Source organism: Hipposideros armiger, unplaced genomic scaffold, assembly GCF_001890085.2.
Source record: "Hipposideros armiger isolate ML-2016 unplaced genomic scaffold, ASM189008v1 scaffold_10, whole genome shotgun sequence".
NCBI lineage: Eukaryota > Metazoa > Chordata > Mammalia > Chiroptera > Hipposideridae > Hipposideros > Hipposideros armiger.
The window spans coordinates 3,221,589-3,235,912 of record NW_017731360.1 but is presented as its reverse complement, the minus strand read 5'-3'; the positions used below and the strand labels follow the sequence as shown (position 1 = coordinate 3,235,912).

The 14,324-nt window shown below is 34.5% G+C and overlaps 1 protein-coding gene across 1 annotated transcript in view; it reads left to right on the top strand.

The window, feature by feature from the left end:
- The window catches only part of AGO3 (argonaute RISC catalytic component 3), a 113,988-nt gene extending 99,702 nt beyond the window's left edge, over positions 1–14,286 (top strand). Inside the window, exons 13-18 of the mRNA XM_019657568.1 lie at positions 893–983; positions 4,807–5,001; positions 5,338–5,472; positions 7,975–8,076; positions 10,750–10,949; positions 11,692–14,286. Of these exons, the coding sequence (XP_019513113.1) occupies positions 893–983; positions 4,807–5,001; positions 5,338–5,472; positions 7,975–8,076; positions 10,750–10,949; positions 11,692–11,800 (832 nt within the window). The 3' untranslated portion in view covers positions 11,801–14,286. The remainder of the gene's footprint in view (positions 1–892; positions 984–4,806; positions 5,002–5,337; positions 5,473–7,974; positions 8,077–10,749; positions 10,950–11,691) is intronic.
- Positions 14,287–14,324: the final 38 nt, after the last annotated feature.

The window sequence follows — 14,324 nt, the reverse complement described above, 5'->3', positions numbered from 1 at the left end:
GTTGGTTAAGAGCTCGCTCAAGAGTTTGAGCTCTGAGCAACAGCAGTTCAATTCCTGGCCTGAGCTAAACAGCTGCTGAGCTGCCAACAGGTGGCAGGATGGCTCAGCTTAAAAAAAAAAAAATAGTTGAAAAACCAGGCCTTTAAAAAAGTTAAATGTCTTGACCAGTATGCACCACAAATAAGCATTTCAATAAGGATGGACCTATGTGTGTTTGACACAAAAGCTCTTTTTTCCCTGTTTTCCATGCTGCTCTACTTCCTATCCCTATGAAATATGAGATGAGATTCAAAAGTGAGATGAATATAGAATTTTATCAACAAGCCCAAGAACTAAGAAATAGTCATTTGAATCTTAAAGGATATAGTTTTAGAAAAAAACGTAACTGCTAGCTACTTTTATGACAAATATATGTTACTCAAATTTATACTTTTGGCCAGGGGTGGGGGAGTAGTAGACTTTCATAATCCCTTTCAATGTGAAGTTTAATGATTCTTTGTCTCCTTGAGAGATTACATAAACTTAAAATGTAAGTAGGTGAGAGAAAGATTGATACCAATTAGTGGATTAACATGAGGAAGTTTAGCATTTTATGCCTGTCACAAAGAATGCTAGCAGTAATTGCCCTTTGCATCCGCCATCACCACTGCTTACGGTGGAAAACTGCTCTGAGTAAGACATTAGACATATGTTGTGACAGCTTTTACTTCATTGACCAGGGATTGATGAATTAAAAGAGTAAAGCTGTCAGCATTTCAGGCCTATGAAGCCATCGACATAGGACCTCCTGTGTGCTCGGTCAGCATCTGGCAGTTGTATTGCAGTATTATGAAACAGATATATGGATAATGAAAAAAATGAATTCTCTAACTCTTAAAAAAATGTGTTTAAGACCTTCTGTGTTCCAGCAACCAGTGATCTTTTTGGGAGCAGATGTCACTCACCCACCGGCTGGTGATGGGAAGAAGCCTTCTATTGCTGCTGTGAGTGTCATTAGCCAGGTTTATCTTATGTAAAGTTTGGACGAAGATCAATATTTTGGTTTCAGCTTTTTGAATTTTAATGATATTTTCTTTGAAACCAACTTTTATAAATATATATAGAAAGAGCCAACTTTCAAATGTTCTTCATGTTTTTGAAAAGAATGATTCTGCCTCTGGTTTGGGGGCTACAAGTTCCATATATATCTATTAAATCAAGTTTATTGTATTGCTCAAATCTTCTGTTTCTGACTTGAATTTGTCTATTTGACCTATCCATGATTGTATATGTTCAGTTACTTTTTGTAATTCAAAGAGTTTGTTCATGTATTTCAATAGTGTCTTTGATACAGAAAGATGCATTACATGTAAACTTGGTGGATTGTATTTTTTTTAATTTACTTTTTTTAATATTAGTTTCAGGTGTACAAACAACATAATGATTAGACATTTACACCCCTCACAAGGTGATAACCCCTTCCCCCAAGTCTACTACCCCTCTGACACCATATATAGCTGTTCTAATACCATTGACTATATTCCCTAGGCTGTACTTTACATCCTGTGACCATATATATATTTTTTTTTCTATAAGATGTACAGCACAGTGGGCAGGCATCTACACAATCTATGAAGTGATCCCCCTGATAAGTCCAGTACCCATGTGGCACCCTACATAATCTTTACAACATTATTGCTTTTATTTCATTATAAAATATCTTCCACCTTCATCCAATTTAGTACTTTGCGCCTGCATTCTTTGTTTTACTACTGTCACTTCCACTTAAACATCTGCCTATTATATCTTTACCCACCTCTATATCTGTAACTTTTCTGTCAGTTCTTTTAAATATATTTCTTATAAATTACAGAAAGCCAGATAATCTTTTATTACCCAATTTGAAAGTTGCTTGATCTTAACAGCTGCCAACGTTTTGAAAATGTCAACATATTTTAGGCATACTTGATAAATTTCAGAAATTAAACTATTTTTTATATTTAATATAGTTTTATATTTAATATATTTAATATATTTAATATTTTTATTTTTAATGTATTTTTTCTATCCATTATAATAATCTTTACATAAATTGTAAGTTTTAACAATCTGATAAATTTTATTTATTCTTAAAAATGATAGTAACATTAAAATTTTCATGTATGATTCCAAAACTATTTTCATTAGTGAAGAAAATTGACTTTTATCTACTAATAAATTATATTGCTTTGTATCCTTATAGTTATTTTTCAGAAATTGTTTACATATCAAGTGTCCTAGAAGTAGTATTGAGCCATCTCTGATAGTCATAAAAATGTTCTTATAGAAGATAAAATGATAAAAGAAAGAAAGAAAGGAAAGGAAGGAAGGAAGGAAGGTAGGAAGAAAAGAAAGAAAGAAATTCAAAAAACTTACTTTGGATTTGCTATTTTGGGATCATTTTTCCAAAAAAGTTTAAGCATATTTGAATTCTTTTAGACTTGTGGGTAGTCATTACCCTTTCCTACTAATTTATTTAAACCAAATATCCACTTTTATGATTATCAGAGGTCTTGTAAATAGATTTTATTAATTGATTATTTTTGCTATATGACTTCTGCTCCCAAGAACTTAAAGACTAGTGTGAAAAACAAATGTAAGTAATAAATGCCACATAGTATAATAGATATTACCTTAACAGTGATACAATTTAAATTTAGATTGTAAAAACCTGGTGTGTTTGGAGAAATTCAGGGAATTGAAGTGTAGCATAACGGGTTGTGAGTCTAGTAAGCTTTTGTGAGTCTTTTTGTGTCATCAGAATGGATATGGATTTATTTTTTAGTAGTGAGACACCATTCAAGGGAAAGATGGTCAGAGTTCATTTTTTTACATATGGAAAATAAAGAAAAAACAAATACAACCCCATGTATATAATAAGTAGGCAAGTTCTAGCTCATTTTGTAAAAACTCGTGATTATTTTGTAGTCAGACTAAGACAAAAGACCATATTTTGGTTTCAAATAAGTAAGACATTTCAATTACTAACAGGAAGTTAGATACTCTTTTGAAGTACTGTATATATGTATATATTTTGTATATATGTATATATTTATAACTGAGGTATAATTAATATATAACATATTAGTTTCAGGTGTAAACATAATTCAATATTTGCATATGTTGAGAAATGATTACCACAGTAAGTCTAGTTAACACCTGTCACCATACATAGTTACAAATCTTTTTTCTTGTGATAAGAACTTTGAAGATTCACTGTCTTAGCAACTTCCAAATATGCAATACAGTATTATTAACTATAGTCACCATGCTGTACAGTACATCCCCATGACTTGTTTATTTTAATAACTAAAAGTTTGTGTATACCTTTTGACCCCTTCACCCATTTCACCCACTACCCACCACCGCCTCTGCCAGCCACCAGTCTGTTCTCTGTGTCTAGCGTATAAGCTCATTTGTTTTTGTTTTGTTCTGTTTTTGGATTCCACATATAAGGAGATCATACGGTATTTGTCTTTTGTGAAATAAGTCAGACAGAAAAAGACAAATACCGTATGATCTCACTTGTATGTAGAACTTAAAAAAAACAGAACAAATGAACAAACAAAAGAAAACAAAAACTCATAGATACAGGGAACAGATACAGAGGGGAAGGTTATTGGGGAAAAGAAAATGGGTAAGGGGGATCAATTGTATGGTGATGGACAGTAATTTGACTTATAGTGGTAACCACTACGTAGTATATACAGATATTGAATTAAAATGTTTTACACTGAAATATATGTAATGTTGTATACCACTTTTACCACAATAAAAAAAAGGGGTTTTTTTAAATAGCTGAATAATCCTCCACTGTACATGTATATATGCCACACTTTCTTTATCCATTCACCCATCAAAGGACACTTAGTTAGGTTGTTTCCATGTCTTGGCTACTGTAAATAATGCTGCAGTGAACATGGGGGTGTAAAGTTCCATTTTTGAAGCATGACTGATATATAAATACTACCCAGGAAGAAACAGAAGCTGAAGGCAGAGTGACTAGCTGGTTCTCAGCCTAGGCTCTGATCAGAGTGATGTGTAGACATTTTACAAGTATTCAGATCCCAGAGATATGCTTCAGTAGGTCTGTAAGTGACTATAGTCAAGGTGAACTTATAAGTTCATGCTTCAGAGTTCTCTCTGCTTGAAACACTTAACAATATTCAACAAGACACGGAAAGAGAAAATTAAGATAGCTACTCTCAAAACCATGATTAACTTCTCTAAGGACCAGATACAAAACACAAATACAACACAGTAAGACTTGACAATGGATTCAAGCTTTCTGATCTAGGACATTACAGTAAGAGAAGAAAAATTCTTTTGAAATTTATGAAGTTTAACAGTTCTAAAATGATGCCAAAGTCTTAAGTATGGCTTCAGGGTGGTTTGCTAAAGTGTGAAAGATATAAAGAGAAATCACGGGTTTGAATGGGTCCTCTTTTTCGCTTATCTCCTTTCACCTATTCTCTTTATGTACATCTTTTTGTCTCTTTTCTTTCTTACAAATCTTTAGGCCTACCAGAACATCGATAAAATGTTAAATGTAAAGTGCAGCCTACTTATAGGAAAATAGTTTTTGACCCTGTGTTAGGTCTTTTATTCTGTTCTTTGCTGGGAATTATTGATTACTCTCAAAATGCTCTCAAAGTGGTAAATAGTAAGGTTTCAGTAAAATACAAATTTAAATGAAATCCACGTACCTTTTTCAAATTGTTCAATTGCGGTAAATTCATATTCATATAGCTTTGATTATCTTAATTTCTATTTACTTTTCCAACTTAGGTTGTGGGTAGTATGGATGCCCACCCAAGCAGATACTGTGCCACAGTAAGAGTTCAGAGACCCCGACAGGAGATCATCCAGGACTTGGCCTCCATGGTCCGAGAGCTTCTCATTCAATTTTATAAGTCAACTCGGTTCAAACCTACTCGTATCATCTTTTACCGGGATGGAGTTTCAGAGGGACAGTTTAGGCAGGTTGGTTGCCTTGGATGTCATCATACTGTGGTTAAATCAGATATTGTGTTTATAATATGGTGTCTAGTTTAGAAATTAGAAGCCTTAATTAAATTTCGAGTTCCTAAAGTTAAACTAGACACTTCCTTCGATTTTTCCTTTTAAAGGGTTTACTATGGGTATGTAAGCCTTGACTGCTGAGATCATGCTCTGATAATAGTTAAGATGGAATAGAGAGTATATTTAGCTGTAAAGTGATGAGATTAAGAAATACTGAGACTAAATAATTATCTTACTTTGAAGTATGTATAAGAGAACAACTGACTATATCAAAGCTTTCTATTTCATCTTCTCTAGGTATTATATTATGAACTACTAGCAATTCGAGAAGCCTGCATCAGTTTGGAGAAAGACTATCAACCTGGAATAACCTACATCGTAGTTCAGAAGAGACATCACACTCGATTATTTTGTGCTGATAGGACAGAAAGGGTAATCTTACATCTGTTGCCAAGCTTATCTAACATATTTCATAGAGTACTTAACAAAGGCTTTCTGCCAACAGCAGAGTTTCTAATATATAGTAGCAGATTTCAACAAAGCAGATTATGAGTATAGAAGCCTCAAGATAGGTTAATGGTTACTTTTTAACTTTCTGGAATTTCTAGTAACACTCCAAATGTTCAAAATCCTATTAATGCTTTTTGTTGTTGCGAAGAAACTCATAATTTTAAAATTGTTCTTTCTATTCATATTTTCCTTCAATGTTCAGAAGAAAAAAGGTACACTTTTTTAAATATTGCGTAAAAATTAGTTTTTTTAAAAGCTAGTGACTTTCTAGAGTGATTAGTGGGAATTCATGCAAACTAACTTTTAAACAATGCTTCCTTTAACATTCACAGAATCATTTTCTGTACTTTATAATGTGAATATGTATTTTTATAATTAGGAGAGGGAAGGAGGTATGAATACCTAGGGAAATATGTCTTCTTGTCTGTGTGCAACATAGGCAAGTAGCAGTCTTGCTATCATTTCCAGTGCTCTGCCCCTCATCCTGCAAACCTTGGAGCAGAAAAACCTGAGGATTTCAAGTGTCAGTGTCCCCTTGGGATGGGGGTTCAATAGAAAAGACTGAGAGACTACAGGAGTGTCTTTTCTTTGGTGTGTATTTGGTCTTTGGTTACACTCACTGTGTAACTTAGGGCAAGTAACTTAACATCTCTGTGCCTTTTTCTCAGCAAGGTTAGGATAATATTAATATTAACCGTATTTGGGTGGTTGAGAGGATTAAATAAATTAAAATATGTAATGCACTTAGAATTATGCTTGGCATATACTCAGTACTCAATAAAGGTTAGCTAGTTGTAGCATGATGGTGATGTTGGTAATAATAAGGAAAAAGAAATAGTAGCAGTAGGCATCGTTCTGGGTATTTTTTATAAATTGAATTCATTTGATCTTTGAAAACAACACTCTGAGGCACTTACTATTATTATCCCCCATTTTCCACAGAAGGAACTGGGGCACATGGAGGTTAAATGACCTCCCATGGTTACACAGCTAGTAATTGACAGAGCTAGGACTCAGATCAGGCAAGCTGGCTCAGCGTGCTCCTCATTGTCCTCTACCACCTCTCTGATAACAGTAGTGACAGTTTTATTATGAGTTCCAGGTTACTAAAGACTTTTGACCCTAAATTACTAGGTACATTTCAGCACCTAGAAAACTAAAGGTTTCTTCACAAGTAGGATTAGAAAAACCTCAGGTAGATTTAAGGATTACTGGCATCTGCTGTTTAGTCATGCCAGTTTTCCATTCGTTTGCTTCCCTTTCCGCTTTGCTCTAAATATTACTACTAATAATAGATTAGAGATCATTATAAACAAGGAAACAGAAGCACAGACAGGTAAAATACCTTCGCTCACACAGCTAGACACTGCGATGTGAACCCAGGCATTCTGCTACCTGTCTACATGGAATAAAACTTTTTATATGTATTCGTTAGACTTGTGTGTTCCTAATAGGTATCATTTAGTAGATTGTGAGCTGTTTTCTTTGTTTTGTGCTCGGTGAAAGCTAGCTGGTTGGTGTACACAGCTGTAACTCAAACCACTCCCCGATAACAGTCCCTCACGTGGCAGAAATAAGCCTGAGTCAGTAAGACAGTTTCTGATTTGCTCACCTTGTAAATCTAGACTTACAGTTAATGATTTTAAATGTGTTAGGGATCAGGAGGTGGAGGGGAGTATAAAGCTGTGTTTAAGGTGTTTTATTAGGAGTCTTTCATTATTTTGACCCATTTCATTCACGTATCTACCCAGAGAAAATCATGGTGTCTGTTTCCTTACAAGATGTTGAAACTGCTAGTGTGAAATAAAAAGAATAGGGTCTTTGCAGTCAATTCTGTGTTTAATTCTCAGTTCTGGCCTTGACTGTATGCTAGTGGGCAAATTATGTTATATTCCTCAGCCTTAGTTTCCCCCAAACAAATCAGAATAATACCTAACTTGCAGAATTTTCAGGATTAGAAATACATTTAATGTATTTCATAAATGGTTACACATAAATAGTTAAAAAATGGTCACTATTGTTGATGTTGTCCACATTCTTTCTAAAAACGGATTGTTCTCTAAGGAAAATGCTAATTTTCATAAAATACACAATCCAGAGTATCTGCTGTGTATGGGTTCCACAAATTAGAGCACTTAAAATAACTTGAAAAAGTTTTTAAGTCTCCCACCCATATTGGTATCACCTACCAGTGAAGCATCAGTAGAGGCGAAGAACTCTGCGGTTTATCGTTTTCACTCTCAGCAACATTTAAGAATAGGAATCAGGACTAGAATAAGGCCTGCTCAAGTAATATTTCAAGCTGCAAGTAGTGAATCATGGGATCAGCCCATATATTTATACATTTTTTAAAGTGCTTTCCGTCACATTCTTTATATTTGTCTTGTTTGTTTAAACAAAATTTGTTTGACCAAACAAATCCAGGTCGGAAGAAGTGGCAATATCCCAGCTGGAACAACAGTTGATACGGACATTACACACCCCTATGAGTTTGATTTTTACCTCTGTAGCCATGCCGGAATACAGGTAAGCCTACACTTTGGGTGAAATGTTTTAATTCAGGAACTTCCATTGACATGTATATTTTTTTAAACTCAGAAAAAGGAGAAAGAAACAACCCTCTCCGCACTCCCAATTGTTTCCACATGAAATTAGATGACACTTTCTTACCTTGAGAGGGGCTTATTCCTATGAAAATACCAGAATATAAATAGTTTCATAGAATAAATCTCCCTAAATTGGGTCCTTAACCTAAAACTTCAAAAAACTTTAAAATACCCGATTGTTCCTTTGACATATGTTTCTTTTTGATAATAGCACTTCATGGAAAACTTTGACATTTACTGGCAGATATTAAGCATGTGAAACAGTTTAAGTGTAGAATTACAGCTTTAAGTTTCAGTTACAAAATTTTAAGTCTATTCTTTTCAGAAAATCTTTTTGTTAATTTGTTAGCTAATATAGTTATTAGAATATAAGCTTTAATTGAGTGCGTCATAAACTTTCCAGCAGCAGGACAGAGTGAATCTGCATTCCTAAGATGTCTGAGAGAGTGGAGCCCAAAACTGTTTTAGGCTACTTGCCATTGAATAGAATAGAAATTTTAGGAAGATGTACTTTACTGTAGAGCTGCATCTTAAAGCTTCATTTACATGCATCTCAATAACCCCAATTTCACTCTTACAACTTCTAAAATTATTGTCCCACTCATTTCTCTATGTTCTATATCTGCTTCTCTTTACCATCAATGTTAGATTTCATGGAGGGTAGTCAGTTAGCAAAACAAAGTTAAAAGGACCTTCTGGAGATAAAATCTGTATCATTGAAGTATATATTTTATACCTAGTGTTTCTCTCCATGTATTTATTCCAAGGAGCACTACTGTGACTTTTACATAAATATTGCGGAGGAGTGAAAGAGATTATCTATTCAAATAAATTTTGGAAATGCTGGTTAAACAGATTTTTTTTTTTTTACTCTAAAACTTTTGGCTATGCAAATGGCCATTTTGAATCTTAAAGACAGGACTGTTTCCCCAATGTAGTTAACCAAAAACTTTGTCTTTATAGCCCAATTTTTGATGTTTTTATTTATATATTATCTGTCTCATCTCTGGAGTGTGTGTCTTATTCATTACTGTGTACCTGGCACCTGATACAGGATATGGCATATAGTGAGTGTTCAGTAAATACTGAATGTATGTGAGTGTACACTATATGATATATGCATTATAAACATATCATTTGAGGGAGGTAGATATGGTAATAATTTGAATTTCATTCCCCCAGCCTTGTACAGTGTCTGTCTGACAAATGATATTCAAATATTTGTTAAAGTATCAGTTAATCTTTCTCCTGTGCCACTGCCGTTTCCTTAGTTCATACCCTCATCTCACACCTGAACTAATGCGGCAGCCTCCTAACTGCTCCCTTTGCCTTCAGTTTCTTCCTGCTTCTAATCCATCCTCCATATTATTGCTGATGTTACTTTTATAAAACCCCAATCTCATTGCACCTAAAAACGCTCTTGTTTAAAAAAAAAAAAAAACCTGTGCATTGCTCTCCCTGCCGCCTACAGGTGAAAGTCCAAATTCCTAAGCATGTCCTTCAGTCTGATTCCAAACTTTCTTTTCGACTTCATCTTTCCCCCCTCATGTACCATACTCTGTTCATACTAGTCTATTATCTGTTCCCCAGGTACACCGTGAAATGTTATGCTCCCTGTGCTTTTGTTAAGGTGGTTCATTCTCTCTCGTGTCTCCTCACCCTAACCTCCCCCAAAAGGCCAAATCCCACTCATTCCCCACTTGGCAAAGAGCCAAGGCTTCCCCCACAGCTACATCCTTGGGTATTTTCATATCGGACCAAGCGCCAATAGTAGTATAGCCATTTATTAGTTGTTTTATAATTGTAAACGGTCTGTTTACTCCTCTACAAACTGTGTTTTCCAAAAGACAGGAAACCTTTGACTTTGTTTTTCTTTAACTCCATAGTACCTAACACAGTAAGTAACACATAGGAGCTCAAGTAAATGTTCTGGTGTGTTTATTAATGTAAAATGTATGTAACATACAACTTAGCATTTTCACCATTTTTAAGTGTACCGATCCATCACATTAAGTATATTCACATGGTTGTGCAGCCATACCACCATTTATCTTCAGAACTTTTTCATCTTCCCTGATATTCTGTATCTATTAAACACTAACCCTTCATTCCCCCTTTCCCCAGGCCCTGGCAACCTCCATTCTACTTTCTGTCTCTATCTGACTATTCCAGGTGCCTTAAATAAGTGAATCATATAATATTTGTCCTTTTGTAACTGATTTATTTCAGTTAGCATGTCGTCAGGGTTTATCCATGTCATGGTATGTATCAGACATTTCTCCCTTTTTAAGGCTGAATAATATTCCATTGTATGGATAGACCACATATTGTTTATCCATTGATCCATCAATGGATATTCGGGTTGCTTCCACTTTTGGCTATTGTAAATAACGCTGCTTTGAACATAGGTGTGCAAATATCTGTTCACTTCTTTTGGATATATGCCCAGAATCAACTAGATTTTTTTTAATTGATTGTTAAATTAGAATATGTTTTACTAATGTACAAAGCTGGCCTTTTATATAACTTAGTCTGTGCTGAATATTTATTTAAAAGTTTAGAAATCAACAGAATGTGTCATTGCCTTCTCTAGGGTACCAGCCGTCCTTCACACTATCATGTTTTATGGGATGATAACTGCTTTAATGCAGATGAACTTCAGCTGCTAACTTACCAGCTCTGCCACACTTACGTGCGCTGTACACGATCTGTTTCTATACCTGCACCAGCGTATTATGCTCACCTGGTGGCATTCAGAGCCAGATATCATCTTGTAGACAAAGAACATGACAGGTAATATAAAAGCATAACAAATACAGACTCTGATCCAAATCCAAGTATGGCCTACATGTTAGGATTTTCTTGGGAAATTTCTTTTAAGTATTTCCATGTCCGCCTGTGCCTCTCTGTTTGCCATAAAGTACTGCCATTTAGAATTAAAGTTCTACAAGCTATTAGAGGAGTCAGTGATCCATATGAAAAGCAATGATAGAACCAAATGCCCAAGATAAGGGTTCCCATTAAAAAATGCAGTCTAGGCTTATTAGTAATAGAATGATATCGTGGTTTAGTTGCTTTACCAAGTTAACTCAAGGGAGAGATTATTGATAATAAAAGTGATATATACTGACAAAATTATAGGATGTCTGGGATTTGCTTCTAAATAATCCTGGGCAGGTGAGAGAAGTTAAATTGGCCTTGAATTAATTATTGAAGCTGGGTGATAGACATATAGGAATTCATTATACCAGCTTCTTTTTTTTTTTAATGTTATTGGGGAACAGCCATGGTCATTGGTTACACATTGCTTTCATGCTGCAATGGCATACTTGACTCTTTCAGTGAGGGCGCAGCTCACAGTGGCTCATGCGGGGATTTAACTGGCGACCTTGCTGTTATCAGCACCACGCTCCAACCAACTGAGCTAACCAGTCACCCTAAAATATTCTCCTAGTTTTCTACAACAAATAATGTTTTCCAGAATTATTACATCAGAATAGGGTTTGTTTTGTGTTCACTGCCAATTCTCTTACAGTGCTGAAGGAAGTCACGTTTCAGGACAGAGCAATGGGCGCGATCCACAAGCTCTTGCCAAGGCTGTACAGATTCACCAAGATACCTTACGCACAATGTACTTCGCTTAAAAAGTCCAAGGATATTTTCAGAGAGGAAGAACTGAAAGATGAATCTACATACAACGTACGTTTCCAGTGGAGTCAGTTGAGTGGGGATGCCTGCAGCCATATGGAAACCAACACTGTGGGGACCAGGGTCTGATTTTTTTGTTGATACTAGGAAGATTGTTTACTTCATCAAGAAACACAGCACCATTATGCAATATGAAACCAGCCAACTGCTTTTTTGTGCACTCTCCTGTAGGAAGTGTCACCATTTTTTTGTTTCCACCGTTCTTGTAGTCTAACCCTTTTAATGCCTTTACCTCAAGTTGCTTGGCAGCACAAATATCTTTGCAAAAAAAAAAAAAAGTAAAGAAAAGGTAAATGATGGTTTAAAAAAAACACGCCTACATGAATAATCAGTGATTGTTCACAATTATGTGTGCAAAAAAATTAATGTGCATTCACATATTCTTGTAGAAGGTATCTGTGTATATTTTAAACATATACATGTATACTTCATATGCATATATATCTGGATCTACACTGATAATAGATATATATGTTCTTCGTGTATATTTTATAGTTCATTCCATTGGGGAACTTCCTCTCCCTTTTATTATCCTCCCACCACCACTTTTATTTCTCTCTCTACCTCCCTTGCCTTTATCACGTATATTTTTTTCCCTAATGCTACCAGTGACATTCAAATGTTCATGTATCTGGTTCATTTGAATATGAAGCATGACAAACTGGACTTTCATTTTGCACACCCACTCCTGTCTCATGTCTCATACACAATTCTGAGTCCTCAATTCTTGATATTGCTTACTAAGAAACAAAGTTATTTTATATGTGTGTGTGTGTGTGTGTGTATACACACACATACACATATACACACACGTGTGTGTGTTTTTGTGAGAGTTTATGTCTGCCCCCTCCTGCTCTGAACTTACATTTGCCATCTGTGCAATGTGTACATAAGTGGTAGCAACCTGAACTATTCTTTTTCTTTAGTGAGTTTGTTAAAGCTGCTATAAATATAAAACCTGTCAGACGTTTAACTCTTTCTCTCTATAAGTGATATGTATTCTAAAGCCTTCTGTTTCTATGGGTAATACATGGAAGTCCCTTAAAGCTTTTATAAAGGGGAAATATTTTAAATGATTGGCACTCTGTAGGGTTGAGGCCTCTGAAATTGGGTAGAGAGAGAAGGGGTTATTGAGGTTTTTAAAAAAAAATTTTTTTTTTGCTAGTTTATTTGCTGCCTCTCATACCTTAATGTGATTTTCATATATATATTTTTATATATATGTATGTGTGTATATATAAACATATATGTATGTGTTTTGAAGTATAGCTTCTTTTTCTATTTATTAGGATAGTGCTTTAATAATTATAGAACTGTATTAGCAACATCTTTTATAGAAACATAATCATGTTTATTTTAAGAACTGACAACTTGTTTTTGCTGTCTTTTAGTGCAATAAGCAGTTTTAAGGGAAAGCTGTGTCTGTTTGACATCTTTACCACAGATAGTGGGAGAAACAGGCACCTCCATAATTTTAAAAGAGCAAAGTAATACAGCCTTAATTTCAGAAGGAAAGTTTTGTAATTTTCAAGTCTAAAGCATGTCTTTAAAAATCAAAATGAAAATGAAGGAAGTTAATATCCTAAATGAGTCTGGCCTTGAATATTAAAAGTAAAGTTGAACTTTGATTTAAGAATTGACCATGAATAGATTAAAATTTAGAAAATATTTAAATTCTTTGAAAATAAATCATGTTTATTGAGGAATCATATTGGTTAGGTACCTATTTTCATTAACTAAAATGAATCAGGAAATTGTGATATATTTTTTTAATTTTTGCCAATTTATCATGAGTGACTTTCCTTTTAAAATTAGGGTTATGGTGACAAAGGCAGTTAGGACTTCGAACATTTTAAATGAGTTAAATCACTGAAATGTGGGGAAAAGTTTTGGAAAACTTTCGTTTTATTGATTTCACTTTATGGTTTTAAAGAGTACTAGAAAGCTGTCAAAACCAAGTTCACCAGTAACATTGGATTCAGGAGAGCTTTGCACTTTTTAACTCAATGAAAATTGCATTTTAATTTTTTTTATTTTATTATTTTTTTTTTGCACTGGTTCATAGTATAAATATTACAGATTGTTTCCAGTGGGCATTGTTGTTAACCTTTCAGAATTCCATCTGCTCATGAAAACGAATGGATTAACTCTATAGTTCCTCTCTTACCTGATATCCACTCTTATTGCCAATTTACTGTATTTTGAGCCTAAAACCTGAGCCCATGTCCTCCAACAGGTATGAAATCTTTTGTCCTTCTGCCAGAAAACTAAGAAAGTACTGTATTTTGTATGTTTATTATATTGAGGCGTCTGAAATGCAATTTACAACACTGTCTCAAAGCTCTTTAGATGAGGTAATATTTATATAGTATGTACATTTTTTTCTCCCAACCCTCCCTCCTCCTCCTCCAAAAAATTCCTATAAAGCATATAAATATATATATATATATATATATATAT